This window comes from Arvicanthis niloticus, chromosome 12 (genome assembly GCF_011762505.2).
Source record: "Arvicanthis niloticus isolate mArvNil1 chromosome 12, mArvNil1.pat.X, whole genome shotgun sequence".
Classification (NCBI taxonomy): Eukaryota; Metazoa; Chordata; class Mammalia; order Rodentia; family Muridae; genus Arvicanthis; species Arvicanthis niloticus.
The window spans coordinates 19001235-19025585 of NC_047669.1; the positions used below are offsets into that span (position 1 = coordinate 19001235).

Genomic DNA, 24351 nt, shown 5'->3' on the forward strand with positions numbered 1-24351 from the left:
CAAAATAACTGGAAGAAAGAGGATGAGCTCAGACCCGAGGTTCGCCTGATGTAGTTAGCGGGCTTGACTTCTTTGGTGAGGTCGGACGTCGGAGCCAGCCCAGTAAGAGTGCGAGGAGCGGCGGGCGCAGGGAACGCCGGGAGACCACAGGGAGCGCGCGCCCGGGCGGCAGGAGGCGCCACACGTCCGGAATTCCGGGGCCGCTGACCCCGCGCCTGCCTCCAGCGCTTCAGCTCTGTCACTCCATGCGCCCCGCCCCGCTGGAAGCGGAACTACTATGTCAGGTTGTGGTTTTCAGGAATGCGGAGGTGGAATTGACAAGAGGGCGGGCGGTAGGCGGGACTTCCGGTCCGCAGTCCGGTCAGATGTTTCCCGGGCGTCTCCCCGCAACCTATTTGACTTCGCTAGTCGGTGACGCGGCGCGGGGAAGGAACCCGAGGGGACCGGAGCCTAGAGGACTTGAGGTAATGAAACTCGGGGTCACGGGTGCTTGCGAGGATATAGACGGGCTGAGGCGGTGAGGGAGCTGTGACTGAAGAGTGGGTCAGTGACAGCTAGGAAAGTGCGAAGCAGGAGGCTACTGTGACCGAGGTACAATGACAGCCAAGTGGACTGTGACCCAGGGGTGGCCGCTTGTGAGGGGTCTGCGACCCCCGGAGCAGTAAATGCGAGGGACTCTGACCTCGGAGAGCACGAGGCAGAGGCTGCGACGAGACCATGACCCAGTAAGTATGCAGCAGTGGCTACCCGGGGACTGACTGATCGATGGATAGTGACTGAGGGGATTGACCCGAGGGACCATGAAGCAGCAGCTGCGAGGGCGCGCTCACCAACAAGCAGTGACTTTGAGGGCTGGCTTGGAGAAGAATGTAAGATCAGGAATTGGGGGTGGTGCTCTGAAATTGTGTTTGTGTACAAAGTGTGAGTGAGTGAGTAACCGGGCACAGGTCTTGAGTAGAAACCGCACTGGTGTGAGATTTACCAGACAAGAGTTTGAATTTTACGGGCAAACTTCCGTGGGTGAGAAACTTAATTCACCGCTAGTTAGTTTCTTCGTTAGTAAGTGGGAAGTTCAGTTTCGGATTATGTCTCCTAACTATGAGCCTCAGTTTACTACTGGGTTGTAAAGACGGTTTAGTTGGAATGGTAACTGAATAAATACAACTGGTCTAGAATAGAAATTCTCACTGTGTTCCACATAGTAAGGATTTATGAAATGGGTTTTAGGTGTGTTTGCAATGGTGCTGTAAAGTTAGTTTCCTACATCTAACAATGTGTGCAGTAAAATGTAGCAAAAGTTTGAAAACTGGGTGTGCTGATACACAACTAGAATCCAGACACCCAGGAGGCTGACACAGGTATTTTGAGTTGGGTTTAAAATTTTGGTGGGCTTAAGGTATTTTGTTTTTCTTTGCTTTTGCTTTTAGGGTTGTTTGGTTTCTTTCAAGGTTTCTCTGTGTAGTCCTTGAAGTCACTCTGTAGACCAGGCTGACCTTGAACTCAGAGAGCTGTCTGTCTCTGCTTCCTGAGTGCTGCTGGCTCTGAGGCATTGGTACAGGATCCCACTATGTATCTCCACTGGTCTGGAACCATTTAGACTAGGGTAGACTTGAACTCACAGAGATCCCATGGCCTCTGCCTCAAGAGTACTAGAATTAAAGGTGAATGCCACCATGCCTAGCTTTTTCCTGTTGCTGTGTGTGGGGTTTTTTTTTTTTTTTTTTTTTTTTTTTAAGTTTGAGAAGCAGTGGATTGGATTATTTCTGAGTTGTTTCTTTCTGTAATGATTCTATGATTAAGGAACTTCAGGGAAGTAAGTATGGAGATGAGATAAGAACTGGGACCTGTGCTGGGCACAGGCTCCAACAGATGGCCTTAACTGGAGAAAGCTATTTGAATGTAATTGAGATGGCTAGTTATGACTGAGGACTAAAACACAGTCTTTGTTGGAGAGCCTAAGGCTATATTGAAAATAGGGATGGTGATACCTATAGAAGCGATGAGGATATAGGAGCTTGTTGTGGAGAAACTGCCAGGAATAGGCATTGAGAAAGGAGAAATGTTGAGGATGGGAGCCGAGTTTGAGAGCAGAACTGCAAACACAGAAAACAGTCTGCTGAGAATAAACTAGAAGTAGGGAGAGGTAGGCTTTTCAGATCTATTCAGTCTTTATGTTTGGGGAGTCTACAAGTAAATGGAATTGCTATTTGAAAGGTATTGGGCCAGGCGTGGTACCAGATGTCTTTGATCCAGCACTCAGGAGGTACAGATAGGGAGATTTCTGAGTTCAAGGCTAGCCTCATCTATATATGGATATACCAGGCCAGCCAGGATTACATAAAGAGACTTTGTCTCAAAAAAAAAAAAAAAAAAAGATACTGGGACCGGGCATGGTAGAACATACCTTTAATCTCAGCACTTGAGAGGCAAAGACAGGAAGATCTCTATGCGTTTAGACCAGCCTGCTCTTTGTAGTAAGCTTCAAGACAGCCAGGAGAGCCTGTCTTACAGTCTTAACAGGAATTTGACAGCCAGCTGTGGTTGTGTATATCCTATCATTTGGGATGTTGAGGCAGGAGGATGGTGAATCCTAGGTTAGCCTGGGCTGTGTTTTAACTTCACCACACACTGTATTGATTTGGTTACCTACCTAATAGCCACCCTTCTCACTGTACACTTTGCAATAACAAAAGAAGAGTCAGAAATCTTTTTAAGTAGAAGATGCTTAGGGTTTGGGGGAATATTCTGGCCTGACTAATTACACTTTTTTTTTTTTAATGGACTAATGCATATGTACTTGACATATATTCTACGTAACCAGAAGGAACTAGAAGACAATATGCTTTCACTTCTCTAGGGAATTGATTGGTTTTTGCTTTTTATTTATTTGTTGTTTGTTTATTTTTGTTTTTAATTTGTTTTTTAAATCCAGTCTGATTTGCAGATTTCCTTTGAAACAAGCTAGCAAAATGGCTAGGTTTGATGGTACAGGCCTGTACATTCAGCAGCTGGGTGGTAGAGGCAGGAGATTCAGAAGTTCAAAGTCATCCTTGGCTACACTGCGTTCAAGGCCATCCTTAGTGAAAACCAATATGGTGACTTGATTGAGAGAGAATGAGCTCCTGATTTCTCCTTGTATAAACATGGAGAGTTTGTTTTTCTTGGGGACCTCCTCATAAGGAACATGGTCTCATTAGGTGGAGCTTTGGGTCCTGAAGTTTCAGGCCACTTTCCTTGATCTTAACACTAACTCATTCTGATTATGGGAAGGATTATTTCTTTTCTTTTCCAACATAATATTTTTATTTATTCTTTGGGAGTTTCACATAATGAAACCCATCACATTTACATCCCAGTCTTCTCAGTCTTCCCAGTCTTCCTAGTCTTCCCAGTCCAACTGCTATCCTTGTGACCTCCCCGGAAAAAAAAAGGACAGGAAAAAAAAAATTCAGCTTTGTGTTGCCCATCCATAGACTCACTGGATGGGCAACACAATCCAGTGGGATTATTTCTTATACTTATTTTAGGTTTAAATTTCCTAAATAATTGAATTATTGTTGCTTATGTTTTGAAATACAGTTTCTAGAATAGATGTTCAGCAGGGCATCCTCCCACTCTCACCCCCACACCCCTGCCTCTGCCCCCGACCCCTCTGGTTAACTGTCTGAACCACAAGTTGAAAACTCTATTAGGTTGAAGCTTTCTTTGTTTGAACCAGGATGAGTGCCAGTGAACTAGGGGAATCCTCTCTTTCTGGTCTGCAAGGTTGTTTACAAACCGCTCTTGACATGAGGGCTGCTAAAAATAGTGACATGGGTTTGAGCTATACTTGAGAAATGAGTGTTAAATGTTAAATGACTCTTAAGAAGGGGGTGGGTTTGGTTTTGTATTTGAGATCTCCCTTAAATGTGATTATTTACTTACTTTTTAGTCACAGAACAGGCTTCTTTTTTTGTCGTATGGTGAAACCTCATGAAGTCTGTTTTTAGAGTACTGTTGTCTTTTTTTTTTTTTTTTTTTTTTTTTTTTTTTTTTTGAGACAGGGTTTCTTTGGGTGTCCTTGGCAGACCTAGAACTCACTCTGTAGCCCAGGCTGGCCTCTAACTCACAGAGATCCACCTGCCTCTGCCTCCCAAGTGCAGGGATTGAAAGTGTGCCACCACTATCTGAGCATGTTTTCCTGTCTTTTCTTTTTCTTTCTTTCTTGATTTCTTCCTTCCTTCCTTCCTTCCTTTCTTTTTCTTTTCTTTTCTTTTTTTTTTTTTTAAAGCAGGATTTCATATAGCCTAGGCTGTCTTCCAACTTGCTTTGTAACTGGGAATTGTTATGCCCAGATCTCAGGAGTCCCAAAAGAGCTCAAAGAATTGCCAATTTGATGTAGTGAGACAAAAGAGTCTTTTAATAATGCAAACTTGGTTGGAATTGCAATCTGTTCCCACTGCCCAGGGCAAGATTGCGACCCTGTGTCTAGGGGCTCAGAATATTTATACAAGCAGATTCTGAGGTTCAGGGTTACATGATAAGGAAAGTGATAAGGGAAGTCCTCTCTCAAATACAATACCATTTGTTTAGGTGGTGGTCAGGATCTCACAACTGGGGAGAGAAGCTCTTTTGGCCTTTATGGTGCTATCAGGGACTAGTGTTTTCACAAACTGGTCATAGCTGTCTGGGAACACTTGATTGCCCCAAAGTATGGTACTTATCTTCCCAAGGATGTTTACTCTTGTGCTTTTTCAAAGGACAGGGGCCACCTGCACTGGGAAGTGCTTAGCCATCTATCAGAGAGGGTACCAGCCTCGGCAACATGGGGGCTGGGAGTTGTTGCTGTTTGTCTATTCTCAAACTGGCATTTGATGTTCCTGGGAGGGGGTTTTCATTAGGGAAGGGAGTGCCATTGGAATGGGGGTAGCTGTATTTCGGTGCCAGGCTATGCCTCTTTTGAAAGGTCAGGTGGCAGGAAAGAGCAAGGGGGGGGGGTGAGGGGAGAGTGCTGAGGCAAGGGGACGCTTTGTGACCTGTGAGAGTATGGAGGCTGGCTGCCCAGCCTCTTCAGGAATAACCTTGAACTCCTTCCTGATCTTCCAGTCTCTACCTCCCAAATGCTGATACCACAGATGTAAACTACCATACTGAGCTTAAAGTAATTTTCTTTTTTTGTTTTTGTTTTTGTGAGACTGAGTCTCAGTGTATAGCCCTGCCTGGTCTGGAACTCACTATGTAGACCAGGCTGATCTCAGACACACAAGAGATCTGCCTGCTCCTACTTTCTAAATGCTGAGCCAGAAGAGAGCATTGGATCTCCTGGAACGAGAATTGCAGACAGCTGTGAGCTGCCATGTGGGCTCTAGACATTGAACCCAAGTCTTCTAGAAGAGCAGCCAGTGCTCTTAACAGCTGAGCCTGTACACATCATGGAATAGTTTTCTTATATACAAAATTAGAACACACAGGATTATAAAAAGTCAACTATATTGTAATACATTTAACAAATTATTTTTTAAATATATACTGTAACAGTTTATGTGTTTCTTTTAAAAAGTATTTATTTATTTATTTATTTTATTTTTTGAGGAAGGGTTTCTCTGTGTAGCACCGGCTGTTCTGGAACTCAATATGTAGACCAGGTTGGCCTCAAACTCAGAGGTCTGCCTGATTCTGCTTCGAGGAGTGTGCCACCACAGCCTGGCCAAGGATTTATTTTTTATTTATGTATATAAAAAAATTTGCTAAAATTGTGTAGTGGCGTATTTTCTTGCAAGTTGGGAGGAGCTAAGGTGGGAGGAGTAAGGAGAGGAAGAGGAGGAGCTAAGGAGGGAGATGTAGAAGACAAGGATGACCATGTATCGAGAGTAGTCCTGGGTAGCAATTTATATCAAGGTTAGATATTGGGACACACCTCTTAATTAAGTGAGCATCTTGTTAATTGAGCATAGCCAAATATATAAAGCTATTGGATAATCTTTAAACATTAGAGTCTCATTCATACTGGGTGCCCCGTGGATTGGCAGCACCATCTCCCATGCTGGTGTCTAGTGGGTGGTAGGGCTGGTGTCTCTGGCCGCCTGAGCCTGCGGCCTGAGCCTGCAGCCTGAGCTGCTGCTTGTGACCTCAGGCCTAGCCTAGTCGGGAACATGGTGGCTGATTAAGAACAAGCCAAATTGAGAGCCTCTGTTTTAAATATCTCCTGCAACATATGTGTATAGATATTTTGCTTGCATATGTGTTTGGGCACCAGATGTGTGCCTGATGCCCAACAAGACCAGAATAGAGCATTAGGTTTCCTGGAACTAGAATTGCAGATAGTTGTGAGCTGCCATGTGGGTGTTGAGAATCGAACCCAAGTCCTCTAGAAGAGCATCTAGTTCTCTTAACCTCTGAGCCATCTCTCAGATCTGTATTTTTATTTTTAAGAATTATGTTTATATGTGTATCTGAGTAGGGGTATGTGCACATGAATGCTTTGCCCATGGAATCAAAGAGGATGTCAGATCCCCTGCACCTGGATTTACAAGTGGTTGTGAGCTGCCAGACTTTGAGTGCTGGAAACCAAATTTAGGTCTTCTCTCTGAGGGGTGCAGGCTTTTAACAGCTGAGCCACCTCCAGCTCCAGTAAGTACTCTTTAGTATCATAGTAAATAATGTTTATCTATAGGTCTTATTACTTTTGTTTTGTTTTGCTTTGTTTTTCGAGACAGGGTTTCTCTGTGTAGTTCTGGCTGTCCTGGAACTCACTCTGTAGTCCAGGCTAGCCTCGAACTCAGAAATCCACCTGCCTCTGCCTCCCAAGTGCTGGGATCAAAGGCGTGGGACACCACTGCCTGGATGGTCTTATTACTTTAATACTTTAAAAATAGTTATGGGTTTCAACAGTATTTCAGGAGAGTTGTAATGAATATGGCCTGATATAGAAACGCCCATGATTTCTGTTGCACTGTCTGTTTTTCTATTACCTGTGCCATTACTGTTGTAGCCCATGTTCCTCACGCTGAGGAACATGGTGACTCTGTTAGAGCTAATGAACACAAGTGTGTATTATATGCTAGGTTCAAATTCTGAATTCTATCATACACCTGCCTTAGAGGAATTTTACAGCCCACTTTAGGAAGACCATGAGTTAAACAGTGTTTATTTACTGAGTCGTCTCAGGCTATTTTATTTGTTTGGCTGTTTTTAGAGGAGAAGGTGGAGAGTCAGCGTTTGACTTGTCAGCCTAGACTAGTCGAGAACTCACAAAAATTCTTCTACCTCAGCCTCCCACGTGTTGAAGTTACAAATAAGAGCCACCAATCACACACAGCTTAACCTTTTTGAAGAGTAGTGCAAAATAAAATTGTTTATCTGGACCTGGTAATAATGTGCTTGCCTAGCATGCTTGAGGTCCTTAGTTTTGATCTATAGCACTGCCAACCCATCAAAAAGTTCAAATGTAAGAACTAGTATTTGTGGGACCTGGAGAGATAGCTCAGTGGTTACGGATGCTGACTGTTCCTTCAGCAGACTAGGTTTCATGTTGACTCACAGCCATCTATAAGTCCACTTCCAGGGGCAGTAAATTGCCCTCTCGCCTCCTCAGGCACCAGGCCCACACATAGTGCACAGACATACAGTGCAGACAAAACACTCATACATGTAAAATAAACATTTTAAAACTTTAAAAAAAGAACTAAAAGAAAGATGAAAGAGTGTCCATTGTAGTTCCGAGTGAGTCTTTCCTATAACTCCTTACTATTTCCAGGCCCAAACATGCTTTTTTTTTTTTTTTTTTTTTTTTTTTTGCTCCAGTCGCTAACTTAGGCTTTACACAGAGCTGCTATCCACTTCATGTTTGTTGAATAAGGGTGTCCTTGAATGAATTAGAGGGAGAAAGAGGACAAATTCAAAGCCAGTGTCTTGTACTCCAACTTGAAACTAATGTGGGTTGCAAGTTATATTTTGAAATTCACCTTTACATTTAGAAATGTAATTAAAATTAGAAATTTAGATGTTCTTTTAACTTTTTAGTTTCTGTTAGAGTCTCTATAATGTGATACATACAAGGCAGTTATATAAATTGCACTAACCCTATATTAGAAAGTTATGGTATATTTCTAAAAAACATGTTACTGTTTATTGGAGTGTGTGTGTGTACATGTATACACCCATGTCACAGTAGAGGTGTGGAGGTCAGGACAATTCTGGAACTTTTTTCTTCTCCCACCTTTATGTGGATTGTAGAAATCAAACTCAGATTGCCAGCTTGCTTGGTAATGTCTTTATCTGCTTAGCTTTTTCACTAGTCCTATAGTATAATTTGTTGAAATAATTCTATTTCTAGTACTGTCTTCTACCTTAGATTGTATAGTTCTAGGTAAAGTTTGTCAACAGATGATTTGTTAAAACTGCTTCTGGTGCTGGGCATCATGGTACATGCCTTTAATCCCTGTGCTCAAAGGCTGAGTGAGGTAGGAGAATTGCTGAGTTCAAGACCAGCCTGGTTTATATAGTAAGTTCCAAGACTTACATGCAGATACCTGGTCTCAAAACAAAACAAAACAAAAAAACAGAGTTCTGTCTTCATCTATAAATTTGAGTTGTCAAACTTGTATAATATGTCAGTAAACATTTTGGATTTGTAGGTCACAAGTCTCTTTTGCTACTATTCACCTCTGCTGTGCTGCATTAAAACTTACAGAAGCAGGCAGTGCACCATCATGGGCCTGTCAAAAAGTCTGTTCACTCCCAGTCTAGAAGTTCTGTTTTTTTTAAATATATTTATTTATTTTATGTATATGAATACACTGTAGCTGTCTTCAGACACACCAGAAGAGGGCAACAGATCCCATTACAGATGGTTGTGAGCCACCATGTGGTTGCTGGGAATTGAACTCAGGACCTCTGGAAGAGCACTCAGTGCTCTTAACCACTGAGCCATCTCTCCATCTCTGGAGTTCTAGTTCTTACATAAAGTCCTTCTTCCTCATTTTGGGTTAGTCTCATCTTCCCTTAAACTTCTAAAGACTTTCCAGAAGCAGTAATGCTGGTGCTGAAAGGCCTGAGTGCACAGTAGCTGACATGATTAATGGATGTCAAGAGTATTAGGTGCACTCCTTAGAATTCACAGAACTTAATAAGGTCCAGCATGGCAGACACAAAGTAAAGGTCCCACATACAGAATGAGCTTGCTCACTCAGATGGCAGAAGCTTGAATGAACTGCAGAGGGAAGGTCCATTTTTCCTGTTTTGCAGATAGTTCCCTCTGTTAGTCAGTCTAATTGTTGAAATTTGGAAGGGTATGTGTAGTTTCAGTTTGGTACTAATTAAGCTGTCACATACTTTTGGAACCACTTCCTATTTTGCCCTGGGGTGCTTGCTAAGTCTAATAGCAGTAAGTATAATAGAAGGGTTGGGCAAGAGTCTCTAAAACTGTACTTATAGGGGCCTTTCATCTTGAAGACACAACCATGTGCATACCTGAATTAAGTAAGGTTTTGTCTCCTTCAGGACATCATCTTGAAAAAGTGCTTGGTGAGACAAGCTCAGTGGACAAAAATAATTCAGTAGATAAAGGTGTTGTCACCAAACCCGATGACCTGATTTCCATCTGTGGAACCCACATTGAAAATAGAGAAGGAGAGAACCAACTCCTGCACATGGTCCATTGACCTCCTCATGTACGCTGCGGTTCATGTGCACCAATACACGTGCTCTCACACTTGCATGTGCACACACAATGTTTAAAAAACCTTCTAAAAATAAACTTTTTAGATTAAATAAAGAGGGCTGGCGAGATGGCTCAATGGTTAAGAGCACTGACTGCTCTTCCAGAGGTTCTGAGTTTAATTCCCAACAACCACATGATGGCTCACAACCATCTGTAATGGCATCTGATGCCCTCTTCTGGTGTGTCTGAAGACAGTGTTGTACTCATCATATACATAAAATAAATAAATCTCTAAAATATAAATTAAGATAAAAACACTTGAGGAAGAAGGTTGTTCCCTAATATCTCCTCTCTGCTGTCCCATCCCTCATGCACACTTGTACATCTCTAGCCATCTCTAGCCGAGTCCATGTGTCCAAGAAGGCGTGTGCTGGAACAGTGAAGACCAAGGTGGTCAGTGTGTACTGGGAAGTGAGTCAGCAGAAGCGCTGCCAGCCTTGTGCTCTGGAATAGAGAGACAGCACACAGGTACTGCATTGTGAGTCTGCAGAGCACTTGGGAGACACTAATGCAGCTAGTAGGTTGGGTGGGGGGAGGTGACATTGATGGTCACATTTAGAATGTGTGACTAAGAAGGTGACAGCCAGGATAGGCAGAGGTCCAATGTTGGCCCCTGTATCTTTGTTTGTTTCAGCTGTGTGGGAAAACTTTTCTGAAGGATAAAGCACTAAGGAGAAAGGAAATGTTTGTCTGCCTTCATAGAGCTAATAAAGGAGTTCTATGTTGTCTGCAACTTATTTCCTTCCTGACTCTTACTTGTGGAATTAACTAAGAACTGAATGTTTCCTGGGCACTAGAGGTCATTACTATACACTGCATTATGAGTTGGTTTTTTGTTTTTTTTTTGTTTTTTTTTTGTTTTGGTTTTTTGAGACAGGTAGCCCTGGCTGTCCTGGAACTCACTCTGTAGACCAGGCTGGCCTCGAACTCAGAAATCCACCTGCCTCTGCCTCCCAAGTGCTGGGATCAAAGGCGTGCGCCACCACCGCCCGGCAGAGTTGTAAGTCATATTTTTATCTTTTTGTAAGTGGTAAACAAACAAATTGCTATTAGCTGACTTAGCCAAAAGGAGAATGTATTTGGTTGTCGTAATAAATAGTTCTGGGTCTGACTTCTCACCATCAGGTCCTATTTATGCCAACTTCCTAGCCTTCCAGTTATAAGAAGTTATAACTTCCTCCCTGTTATAAGATGGCCACTAAGTTGGTCACAGAGTGTTTCTTAAAGTCACACAGGGTCAAATCCATAAAATGAGTGATGTTTGCCCAAGTGTTTTCATCTCTACAGTCCCGTTTCTTTGGTGTGGACTGGTTTAGGTCTTATACCACTGCCATCTTTCCCAACAACTTGTAATTGGGGGTTGGGGGGAAGCTTGATTGCTGATTGGTTTAGGTTTGACACATGGGATCGGTTACCTGGGCGAGGGAGAAGGCAGATGGAGGAGATGAACCTCCAAATGTAAAGGAGGTCCTTTTTAGGTCAGGAGACTGAACGCTTGGAAAGGCAAACATCAAATATCCAGTATGGTTAGGATTTACAGTCTAAGTCTTATTTGATCTTTACCATGACTCTAGAATTAAGTATATTTTATTGCAGCCTTTCTTAATCACAGGAAGAAACTCCCAGCCTCCTACAGGTAAGGAGCTAAGAGGACCTAGAATTAAATCTCAATTTAATTGGGATTCTGAGTACTTGTGGGAAGGGAGCCTAGTGTTTATGAAAAGTGAAGTTAAATCCTGCCTGACACTGTAGTATACAAAAGCAATATGGTGTCCTGACTGAGAACACAGACTATAGAAACAGAATTCCTGAGTTCAGATCTTTTTGAGGGGGATCCAGTAAATCTTATATGCTGGCCACCTATGCCTTTAAAAAAAAAAGTTGTATGGAGCCCAAAAAGAAAAATCCTGTTTTTTTTTTTTTTTTTCCTGTGTTAGGTAGGAGTGAATCATCTAAGCTCACTGAGCTTCAGTCTCCTCATGCACAAGTGAGAGTGGGGGCCAGCACCGTTGTGAGGGTTGTGAGGACTGTTACATTATCTAATATGCATGGGGCTTATAACTTGCTGACACATAGATATACTCTATTTGCTATGATTATTGTAATCACTGTTTTAACATCATAATCTTTAGGGCTGCCATGTAGGGATATGTATTGTTTGTTAGCACAATAAAATAGATTTACATCTGTTTGAACATATTCATTAAGAATTCTAAATATATTCTATATTTTATCTATCTAGCTATATATTTATTTATTTTGGTTTTTTAAAGACAGGTTTTTCTGTGTAATAGACCAGGCTGGCCTTGAACTCAGAGATCTACTTGCCTCTGCCTTCTGAGTGCTAGGATTAATGGTGTACACCATCAAGCCTGGCTGATAAAACTCTTTTATTGTATTTTACCTAAGGAATATTAGGATGCTTTTTGGAAAGGAGGGTTCTCATAATGTATCAATTGTTGTATGAGGACATCCATTTATCCTGATCAACATTTTCAGTAGTGCCTTATCTATTAAAATCACAAAACCAAGTTTTTTGACAGATGTGGTAGCTTGTACCTATAATCTGTATACCTGAAAGGCTGAGGCAGGATAGCTGTGACTCTTAAGGCTAACCAGGACATAGTGAGTTCTAGGCCAGTGTGAGACCCTGTAATGGCTATTCCTGGTTGTCAACTTGACTATATCTGGAATGAACTACAATCTAGAATTGGAAGGCTCACCTGTGATCCAGACCTTGAGGCTGGGAGATACAAGATTCTGACCTGGATCTTGGCATGGAGATCTTGAGGCATAGTGGCTGTGAATCCCAGGAGACTAAGGCAAGGAGATCCCTGAGGTCAAGGTCATCCTGGGACAAAACAAGTCCCAAATCCAGGTGGTGGTACATAACTTTAATCTGGGGCACACTTTCTGCTGGAGACCTACATAAGGACATTGGAAGAAGGAAGATTTGTTCTTCTTGCCTGTTCGTATTTACTTGCAAGCATATCTGTTGGAATCTACTATCCTTGTAGGATTGAGCAACTACTAGATCCTTGGACTTCCCATTCATAGCTATCTATTGTTGGGAAGTTAGACTATAGACTGTAAGCCATCATAACAAATTCCCTTACTATATAGAGACTATCCATAAGTTCTGTGACTCTAGAGAACCCTGACTAATACAAACGCATCTCAAAAAAGAAGCAAAAGTTAGCTGGGCGGTAGTGGTGTGTACCTTTAATCCCAGCACACAGGAGGCAGAAACAGGCAGATCTCTGAGTTTGAGGCCAGCCTGGTCTACAGAGCGAACTCCAGGGCAGCCAGGGCTACACTGAGAAACTGTATCTCAAAAAACCAAAAAGGAGAAGAGGAAGAGGAGGAAGAAGAAGAGGAGAAGAAACAACAGCAGAAGTTGCTTTTTTAATATATTAAGTATGTGAAGTTGTGGTAAGAAATCACATGGCAGGTGGCATTCAGATTAAGTTATCTCAACAGATTAGAACAAAAAGCATGAATCTTTTTAGAATTATAATTAAAATTAACTTTAAAAGGAGTTAGTCTGTTATAATCTTTTAAATATAAATGTCAGTTGGCATTTCTGTATCATCACAGATAATGGCTGTGAGTCTATTCTAGGTAGAGCTGTTTCTCCATGCACATCTGACCTTTCTGTATACTACAGTAGTATCTCTAGTGAAAATCTGTTCTGAAATGCCTTGAGTTGCTCCTGAGGTTCCCAGTCCCTTGGCAGATAATTCCTGAAAAGAGTTTATTATGTTCAGTTAAAACCTATGTCTCAGTCTGGAGGTAGTGGTGAACACCTTTCATTCCAGCACTTGGGAGGCAGAGGCAGATCAATCTCTGAGTTCCAGGCCAACCTGGTTTACAAAGTGAGTTCTAGGACAGCCAGAGCTACATAGAGACCCTGTCTTACAAAACCAATGTGCCTGGAACCTTCCAGTAAGTTACCTACTTTTTGTTGCCTGGCTCTTCAGAGAGTAAGTTTCTGCACTATCCAATGTGACACATTGAAGTGGAAATGTAAGGATTCTGTGGAGAGTCAGTTGTGTTGGATGGTGCGTTGCTGGGGCAAGCATGTGAAGAAGTGTTTCATTGAAGTGGACACAGGTGAAGAGCTAAGGCAGACTCATGAAGGAACGTTTCACTGAAGCAGACACAGGAGAGAGGATGTTCTGCTAAAGCAAGCATGTGAAAGGACAGGTGATGAAGGAGTCTTCACTAGTGACACCCATGTACTGGTCCACCTTACACTGCATAGTTGAGAGGACAGGTGATGAAGGAGTCTTCACTAGTGACACCCATGTACTGGTCCTCCTTACACTGCATAGTTGAGCTCCATTTCTTGGGACTCCATAGAGAAAAAATTGCACCAAAAAACTCCTGGTGATATGTTGCAGTTTCTTATTGCTTCTGCAGATTCAGTTTGATTGGCAGAGTGATGTCAGCTGAGACAGCATCACATGCTGAGACAAGACCTGTGGTGAGGCAAGACCCATGGAGGACGCGTGATGTTTGGACAGTATAAATAGGACTCAACGGACAGTAATGGAGGCTGAGCTTGGCTTGCTTATAGGGCTAGCTGTACCACACTTGTTGGTTTTCAGTCTTCGCTTTGCTAAGAGAGGCACGGCAGAGAACTTTTCCTGGTGTTCCTGTTGGCCCTGGTCCCTCCTGCTGACTTGTGCGGAGGCAGAAGCTTGGCTGTCTCTGCTAGATAGTGCCACTGTTTGCTGCTGATTACTGTTTGCTATCCCGACTCTACCAAACTGGACTGCTGATATATCTGTGAATTGTTTACAAGTGGATTGAGCTGCCACTGTTGACCTGTGAGCTCAACTGCTAATTTCCAGACAACACTGATGGGAGTTGCTCCAAAAGAACCATTTCTGAACAGGTCCACTTCCCCCATATCCTTTCTTTTCCACTACTTCTGGTGGGTGGTGGGCTAAAAGGAAGGTTAAAGCATTTTAAAACAATCATTAAAAATGAAGTTTAAAAAATTAAGTTACACACATGCATATATATAAAGATAATTATTTGATATCTTATATGGTTGAGGATTACATTAATAAATTATCTACTAGTGTTTTCTTTCTTTCTTGTTAAAGATTTATTTATTTATTTTATTTATGTGAGTACACTGGAGCTGTCTTCAGACACACCAGAAGAGTACATCGGATCCCATTATAGATAGTTGTGAGCCACCATGTAGTTACTGGGAATTCAACTCAGGACCTCTGGAGAGCAGTCAGTGCTCTTAACCTCTGAGCCATCTCTACAGTGTCTATTAGTGTTTTCTGATATCAACTGATTGAATTTTATTTTTTTCCTTTTCACTTATTGTTTGTTTGTTGGCCAAAATCTTTCTATGTAGCCCTGGCTATCATGGAATTCACTGTGTAGACTAAGTTGGTCTTTAACTCACAGAGATCTACCTGCCTCTGCCTCCCTAATGCCAAGATTAAAGCTATGCACTACCACCACAACCCAGCTGTAAATAAATCTTAACAAGAAAATAGGGCTATTATTAGATTGGCCTTTGAACCTCCAAACTGTGAACTAGCATCTTTATATATAATTTATAATTATATATATAATTTATAATTAATTATAATTATATATATAATATATAATTTATAATTAATGGGTCTCAGGTATTTTGTTATAGTAAGGCAAAATGGACTAATACAGAAAATTGGTATGAAGGATTGAGCTTGCTAATATTAGACCCCAGACTCTCCCCCTAGAGAGAGATCAGCCATTTTTCATCTACTGTCCCTGAACTGTCTAGTGTAGTAGCCACTTCAAAGGAACACTAGGATTAGCTTCCTAAACCTTGTATTCTACCTTCACTAATCTGCTAAACTCAGCTCTTCCCTCTAAAGTCTAGAAAAGGAAGAAATTGCCTTTGTTCTATGAGTTGTTTGGGTCTCTACCTTAGTATCCCCCACTGCAAGTGGGAATCATTACTACAGGCTATTTCACCTGGAATCTATCTTAGTGTATCCTTATATCAAAAAAGAAATGTGTTTTTAAAGTGTATTCCCTCTCCCTATCCCTCTCTCTGTTTCTCTCTCTCTCTCTCTCTCTCTCTCTCTCTCTCTCTCTCTCTCTCTCTCTCTCTGTATGTATGTATATATGTATGTCTCACTGCCCCAGGGATGATTTTCTGTTGGAAATTGGATGAAAGGCCACTCTTGTCACACTGTGGCAAAGAAGTTACCAGATTGGGTGCATCTCATTTGACTATGAAAAGCTAAAATTAAGAACAATAGACTGAGTACAGCAATATGTGCAGGCCTGTAATCTCAGCACTTGGGAGGCAGAGGCAGGTGCATCTCTGTGAGTTCAAAGTCAGGTTGGTCTACATAGTAAGTTCTACCAAGGCTAAGTAGAGAAACTCTGTCTCGAAAAACAAAAACAAATAAAAAATTAATTTATTTGGTAAAAGGGACTTTATCTTTCTTTTTCCCTTTTTTGTCCTGTGCATGTTCTGGAAACACTCTTATTACTGAGCTGTATCCTCAGCTCTCTTTTTACTTTTATTTTGAGATACTGTCTTACTAGTTATCTACTATGATCTTGAACTCATTATGTGACTGAGGCTGGCCTTGACTTTTCAATTTTCCTATCTCATTCTCCGAAGTAGCTGAGACTACAGAAGAGATTTTTAAAAATTATTTTATGTGCATGGGTGTGTTTTACCTGCATGTACACTTGTGCACTATGCATATGCAGTACCTGAAAGAGGCCAGAGAGGGTATCTTATCACTTGAACTGGAGTTACAATTGTGAGCCACCATGTGGGTGCTGGGAACTGAACCATGGTCTCCCAGAAGAACAGCCAGTGACTTAACCACTGTGGTGGTTTGAATGAGAATGGCCCATAGGTTCATATGTTTTAATATTTAGTCCCCAGTTAGTGGAACTGTTTGGAAATGATTAGAAGATGTGTCCTTGTTGGAGGAGCTGTATCACTGAGTGGGCTTTGAGGTTTCAAAAGCCCATGCGAGGCCCAGTTTCTCTCTTTCTCTGCCCTATGTCTGTGAATTAGTATGCAAAGTTTTCAGCTATTGCTCAGCACAGTGTCTATCCACTTTTTTTTTTTTTAATTTATTTTATTGTATGTGAGTACAATAGCTGTCTACAGACATCCCAGAAGAGGGCGCCAGATCCCATTACAGATGGTTGTGAGCCACCATGTGGTTGCTGGGAATTGAACTCAGAACCTCTGGAAGAGCAGTCAGTGCTCTTAACCGCTGAGCCACCTCTCCAGCCCCACTTCTTTTTTTAAAAAATAATATTATTTATTTATTTATATGAGTACACTGTAGCTGTCTTCAAGCATACCAGAAGAGGACATCAGATCCCATTACAGATGGTTGTGAGCCACCATGTGGTTGCTGGGAATTGAACTCAGGACCTCTGGAAGAACAGTCAGTGCTCTTAACCTCTGAGCCATCTCTCCAGCCCTATCCACTTCTTCATAATAATTGTTAACTAACCCTGGAAAACTGTAAGCAAGCCCCAAATTCAATGCTTTCTTTTATAAGAATTGCCTTGGTCATGATGTCTCTTCACAGCAACAGAACAGTAACTAAGATGCTGGGTGATGGTAGCATATGCCTTTAACCTCAGCATTCAGGAGGCAGAGGCAGGCAGATCTTTGAGTTGGAGGCTAGCCTGGTCTACAGAGGGAGTTTTAGGACAGTAGGGCTATACAGGGAAACCTTGTTTCTAAAAAACAAAGAAAGAGGAACAGAAAATAAGACACAACCACCAAGCTCTCTCTCCAGCCACTGGTAAAAGGGATTTTTAAAACAAGTAAGTATTCAGGCTGAGAAACAGGAATTATTAATTATTTTTACTCAGATTTACAGTGAGGCTAAGGAGCAAAGGAAGCAAGGTGGAAAGATGCGGGAGATATGCAGCCAGAGAAGGAACAAAGGGAAATGATGAAAGGATGCATGCAGAATCCAAGAAGCCGTGTGCTGGAGAGTGATGCTTAGCACTGGAACAATTGGAAAAGGCTAATGGTGTAGCTCAGGAGTCAGGCTATTCCTCCATCACAGGCTGAGAGGACTAGCAGAGCAGGATTATTGCAGCAAGTGCCTTGGGGAGGAGGGGTCTTAGATTCATTTCCCTGTTTCAGACAGGCCAAGCACTTGGTGTCTGAGGCGTGCGTGAATCACATGGGTCTAGGTACAGCTTGTACTTTGGTATCTATGTGCTGAATATGCAGGAATGCAGAATACAAGGGTTACGGGGTCATGGTAGCACCCACCCAGAGTTCAAAGGAAGCCTAGGTAACAGGCCAGGTAAGTTTCACAGGGTAGAAACTTGCTCAGAGAGCCCAGACAAACCATTTCTGGTGTAGTCAGGCATGTTGAGCAGCAGTTGGGACAGCTGTCCCAGAAAGGTACAGCTATCAGCAGTGGGCCTGGCAGGCAGAGCCTCTGGCAGCATGGACAATGAGCCCCGGGGGATAAGCAGCAAAGTCTTGGGGACTCGATCCTCAGCAAAGTGTGAAAGATGTGGCCTTGGGTTTCATCGGTTAGTGTCTTCCTTGCTGTCTTTCCAACTGGCTTTGGACTGCTTGTTTCTTTGTATTTACCGCTAGCTTTCTTTGGAACATAAGTAGTTATTCTATCCCTATCCCACCATTTTATCTCCGGTATATGTAGCTTGCTTGTTGTTTGAGAGGGAATCACATATAGACATGGTTGCTATAATTGTAATTTGGCTACTTTATTGAGTTCTTTTACTTACCACCCTTCTCCACCCCATTCCTTACACACACACACACACACACACCACTAGGTAGGAGAAAAAGAAGGTTAGAGGGAAAAAGAGGCATCGATCTCATTAGACTACTTCCTGCTGATGAGGGGCATCGAGTTCCCTGGGGCAATGTTGATCTTAGCAGTTGTATCTTTTTGCTCAAGACCACTTGATTAATTACAGCAGCAGGGGAGCAGTAGCCTGTTGGAGTACTCAAGGGTCCCCAGAATTTCAAATGTATCTTCAGCTGGCAGAATCATGCCCCTCCCAGAGCAGTTAGTTTCTGTGCAACCCCAAATCCCACATACTCACCAAACAACTGTGTTTTTTTTTTTTTTTTTTTTTTTTTAGAAACCAAAATTCTCACTACAGGTTGTCTTGAGTTTCAGATGAGACTTTGGACTTTTGCTTGGCACTGGAGGGGAATGAGAATTTTGCACTGTGAGGTGATAAGGATATGGATTCACATGACTACAGCCTTGAGCTGTAGCCACCATGTCTGCTTTTAATTAACCTTTTTTTTTTTTGCACACTTTCCCAGCAAACCATATATGAATAAAAATCACTAGAGTCATATGTATCAATTTATCATAGGACCCTTGATCCAGGGACACTCCTGACTCTACTGTTATCTTAAGATAAAGCAAGTACATTCTAGCCATGAAAAAGTCATTTTTGTCCTGACCCATGAATAACACCTCCCCCATTTGACCCAGCTTGCAGGTTCTAACTGGTCTCATGCTGCTTATGACCATTACTTCTGTCAGTAAGTCATCCTCCAATAAACTATATTCTATACAGCCTAAGTCTTTTTGCTTCATAGTCTTGTGGTACCTTGGGGTGCTGCACTGGGTTGTTTTAGAACAGATAGATGTGAACTTTGAACTTTGGGGGCAACAGGCAGAATGTTGTGGGTTTTATATACTTTGGATCCCTTTGGGGTTCATTTGTGGGGGCATGGTCCTTGGTGTAAGAGTGTGATTAGTGAACTCTTAAGAGATGGAGCCTAAAGGGGCATTTCTGGGGGCTCTGCCTCTCGGTAGGTATTAAGGTCTATGGAACCCAGAGTCTTTTCAAAAACTTGTATTGATAAAGCAGTCTCGCCGGGCGGTGGTGGCACACGCCTTTTATCCCAGCACTTGGGAGGCAGAGGCAGGAGGATTTCTGAGTTCGAGGCCAGCCTGGTCTACAGAGTGAGTTCCAGGACAGCCAGGGCTACACAGAGAAACCCTGTCTCAAAAAAACAAAAACAAACAACAACAACAAAAAGATAAAGCAGTCTCTTCCTGTGATTTCTGCCTTTTGAATGTGTTTCTGTCATTGTGATGCCATCTGCCATTAGCTCTCAGCAGAACATAACTAAATCAGTGTTAAACCTGAGGGGGAAGGGCAGGCTACAAGGTGGTATAAGGCAACTTGAAGGTGTTAGATATGCTAGTATTCTTTAAGTCTGATTTCATAGGTGTATTCATGTGCAGTGTGTGTGTGTGTCTGTGTTAGTGTTAGTTTTTTGAGATAAAGTCTATGTAGCCCTGGCTGTCCTGGGGCTCTATGTAGACCAGGCTGACCTCAAACTCACAGAGATTGCCTGCCTTTGCCTCCCAAGTGGTGGTATTAAAGGCATGTATCACCATACAGTTATTAGTTGGCTGATGTGAGAGTCCTGGGCACTGAACTGGTGTCCTCTGGAAGAGCAGTCTGCTGTCTTAATCACTGAATATTCTTCCAGTTCCCTTGTTCAGTTTAATGTATATCAATTATACTTCAATAGAGTTGTAAAATACAGCATTCATTATATAGTACATGCTATATATGTATGTATGTATGTGATATATATGTATATATATGTATATATATTATAGTACATGAATATGTGTTACATAACACATGTTAGGATTCAACACATTGGGACTGAGAAGAAACTAGTTCTTGAGACTCCAGAAATGATTTCATATAAGAACTGGTCTGTGTAAGAAATTGTAGAGATTTTTAAAATAAAACCTTTCATTTTGAAAAGAAAGTAAAGTTGCAGGAATACTGAGATGAACTTCTCTGTGCTCAATCTAGGGTCATACTTTATTATTTTCTCACTTTGGGATCCAACACAGGACCTTGTAGCTGGTAGGCAAGTGCTTGCAACTGAGTCACATTTCAGCTCTGCACATATGTGTGTGTGTGTGTATGTATATATGTATGTGTGTTATGTGTATATATATACATATACATATATATATATATATAAACATTTTCCTTGTTTTTCCCTTCTGTTTATGTTGGGGGAAAAATGTATAAAAAGTGAAGCCCATCGTGAAGTAGTTCAGGAATGTTAAAATAAACTCCCATGTGCCCCTCTGAGATTCATATGTTACAAACATTTGCCTTTGTTAAATATATTTTCTTTCTTCTGCTTCTGTTTCTCCTTGTACCTGGAGTAAGCTGTAGATCATGCTTTTCTGTTTCAAGACACTTCAGTGTATGGCTCCTAAAAGCAAGTAGCATGTGGCAGTGTAATTACCAAGTTCTGGAGGATTAGTTTGTCAGCCTTCCATGGCTTTTCATGACTAGCAGTTTCTGAAGACCACAGGCTTCCATGGGTTGTCCTTCAGTTGGGGTTTGTTTGTTTCTTCCTGACACAATAGATAGATAGATAGATAGATAGATAGATAGATAGATAGATTGATTGATTGATTGATTGATTGATTGATTTTTTTTTCCGAGACAGGGTTTCTCTGTGTAGTCCTGGCTATCCTAGAACTCACTCTGTAGACCATGCTGGCCTCGAACTCAGAAATCCGCCTACCTCTGCCTCCCAAGTGCTGGGATTAAAGGCGTGCCACCACCACCCAGCTATGGAGAGATATTTTGACATTGTATAATTACCTTGTTTTTTAGAAAACTGTCACATGATGGGTTTGGGATCCTTTATCAAACATTCTAAAGGTGCACCCCTGCGTGTGCCTTCCATGTAGCAATTGAAGCCTCTTTAAAATAATTGCTACCTGCACTTAATTTTAGTCCACTTATTCATTTTTTTACTTTTTCATTTATTTATGGGAGGTGTGTGCATGTGTGGAGGTCAACGGACAACATGCAGGTGTTAGTTGTCTCCTTCCACCATGTGGGACCTGGACATCGAACTTAGGTCATCAGGCTTGGCAGTGGGACTTTTACTCACTGAGCCATCTACACCATGATTATGTTTTTGTGGTGCTCAAAGCTGTACCAAATGCTTTTGTATGGTAGGCAAGTTTAACCACTGAGCTACATTTCCAGGTTTTGATTTTATGGGACAAGGTCTTGCTGTGTAACTCAGCTGCCATGGAACTTGTTGTATAGACTGATCTGGCTTTGAACTCATTTTTCAGCCTTTGACACTCAAGTATTGAGATTACAAGCCTGTATCACCATCCTGGTATACTGTGATGTTTTATATATGTGCTGGTTAGTTGTCATCAACTTGACACACACACAAAATACAATCACACACACACACACACACACACAATATAATCACCTGGGAAGAGGGAAGCCTCAGTAGAGGAATTGAACAGATGCTTATATAAGAGGCCTGCAGTAAGCAAGTTAGAAACTGGACTGACTTTATTCTTAACCAAGCCTCTCTGATCAGCGAACATTTGGAAGAACAGTTAACTGGGAGAACTCAGTCTTTCCAGACACTGAACTTTGTTCCATGCCAGTTTGTGTTATAAGGAAAGGCAGTTCTGGGTGTGTTCCCCTGTCATTCTAGACTGATATCTTTCTAGGTCAGGCTCCTGCTTAGCCATGACTCACAGGGCGTTACCTTCGGCTTCTTAAGAATCTGGCCAGGTTTCTTGTAGATCTTGCCACATTTCCACATGGACTTGAACTTCAGCAAGGGAAGGGAAGCAGAGCTGCAGCTGTTCAGAAGAATGGCTTGTCCAGGAGGGCTTACAGGAGGCATGGAGGCATAGGGGATGGCCTCATTCTGTCTGTCTTTAGTTTTCCCCCTTTTGTTCAGAGGATTTTCCAGTGTGCCATTCATTCATTACCTTACGTAAAAATGACAGTTGATTGTAGAGCTTCCTCTCTCTCTGTTCTGGGGGAGCCTAACAATTCATCATTAAAAAGAAATCAGTTCCTCCATGCAGATTGTATTACTCAAGAAAAATGCAAATTTGGAGCTAATAGGGTGGTTCTTTAGATAAAGGCACTTGTCACCTGACAACTTGAGTCCAGTTTCCAGTACTTGTGTGATAAGAGGAAGGAACTAGTGCCCAATAGTTGTCCTCTAACATCCTCCACATATCACACACGCACACACACACACACACACACACACATTAATAAATATAGTGAAAACAGTTTTTTATGCAGGTATTTCCGCTGGGGCTAGCAGGGCAGCATAAGCCCACATCTAAACAGGAACATTGGTAGTTCTTACTCTCATGAAAGGTAGGTGCCAGAAACTCTCTGCTAAGTTACACAGAAAAATGAGTTTTTCTTTTAAAGAAAGAGATTTAGTGTGCTTTATTAGCTGGAAATTCTGAACTAGTTTGAGGTGGTGACTCTGAAAGAAGAAGAAATGGCATGGTGACTCTTAACTGTGTCCCAGCACTTAAAGGCTGAGGCAAGAGCATTTTACCAAAGACAGCTCTCATATTGCACCTCTGTATTTCCATAGATACACAGAGTATGAACCAGAAGTGGGGCCCAGTCCTGTAATTGTAGCATTTGGAAGGTAGAGGCAGAAGTATCACAAGTTTGAGGCTACCCTGGTCTATCTATAGATTGAGTTTTAGGCCAGTGCACATAATGAGACCCTGTCTCAACCTCCCAATACATAATACATACAACACACACACACATGCACACACACACACACTCTGTGTAGGTTGAATGTCCTCAGTGTGCTAAGAATAATTCAGATTTCACAGTGTTTTTGTATTTCAGGTTTTCAGGTTAGGAATTTGTAATCAGTAGTCTAAGGATAAATATTCCCAAATCCAAAAATCTTTAAAGTCTACACTTCTGGTCACAAGCATTTTATCTAATTCAATTTGAATTGGTATCATTTTCAGCCCAGTTATTACAGTCCTCTGCACACAGCCAAGATATGAAATTGGCAGCGTGTAGGCTGCAGTGTTGGGAGGAGCTTCAAGGTCAGGAGATAACTGTGGCCATTGTTCCACAGTGGTGTTTTTTATGAATCCTTGTTTTTGCCATTGGCTCATCTTGGTGAAATGGATGCTTTGTAATTAACGCTATGCTTTGTCTCTGAAATACTAGTTCAGACACTTTTTCACCACTCCCCCCCCCCTTTTTTTTTTGAGCAGTTAAAAGAAGATGGATGCACAGAGTTCAGCTAAAGTCAATTCGAGGAAGAGGAGGAAAGAGGCACCTGGCCCTAACGGAGCAACAGAGGAAGATGGAATTCCTCCCAAAGTGCAGCGCTGTGCAGTTGTAAGTGAAGAGCTGTGGCTGGCAACACCTGCTGGGGAGGGAGAGAGCGATAGAACATTATGATATTGGTGTTACTGTTCTCAGATGATGGGCAAAGCACACCGTGAGTGGGAAGGCTGTTAGTTGTCTTGCCACGTGAACTACTGGGAACTGAAAAAAGTGGTTGGGAAAATTTGAAGCATGTGCCCGTGCTGGGCTAAAAGTCAAATCTGTGGTAACAAAGTCAAGGCATGGCAGTTCCCACTAGTGATTTAGGACATGTCCTGTGTTGTTCTGTCCTTCCTGTGTCAATTCTTCACTTTACTGCTGGGCAGAGCCACCACTGTCTCCTATATACCTCCATCTCTGGGACATTATGACAGACTTCCTAGACTGCTGTGAGCCTTAGATGAATGACACCATTGCAAACTTCCTCTCTTGTC

At 42.1% G+C, this 24351-nt stretch overlaps 1 protein-coding gene across 3 annotated transcripts in view; it reads left to right on the plus strand.

Moving 5' to 3' along the window:
* Window positions 1-307: 307 nt before the first annotated feature.
* The window catches only part of Pcyt1a (phosphate cytidylyltransferase 1A, choline), a 54125-nt gene continuing 30081 nt past the window's right edge, over window positions 308-24351 (plus strand). The window contains exons 1-3 of one of the 3 annotated variants that reach the window (XM_076942799.1): window positions 334-464; window positions 10032-10168; window positions 23803-23929. In XM_076942799.1, the coding sequence (XP_076798914.1) occupies window positions 23813-23929 (117 nt within the window). In that variant the 5' untranslated portion in view covers window positions 334-464; window positions 10032-10168; window positions 23803-23812. Of the gene's footprint in view, window positions 465-510; window positions 726-10031; window positions 10169-23802; window positions 23930-24351 lie in introns of those variants that run through there. The other 2 variants (XM_034515101.2, XM_034515102.2) reach the window with 2 other exon arrangements.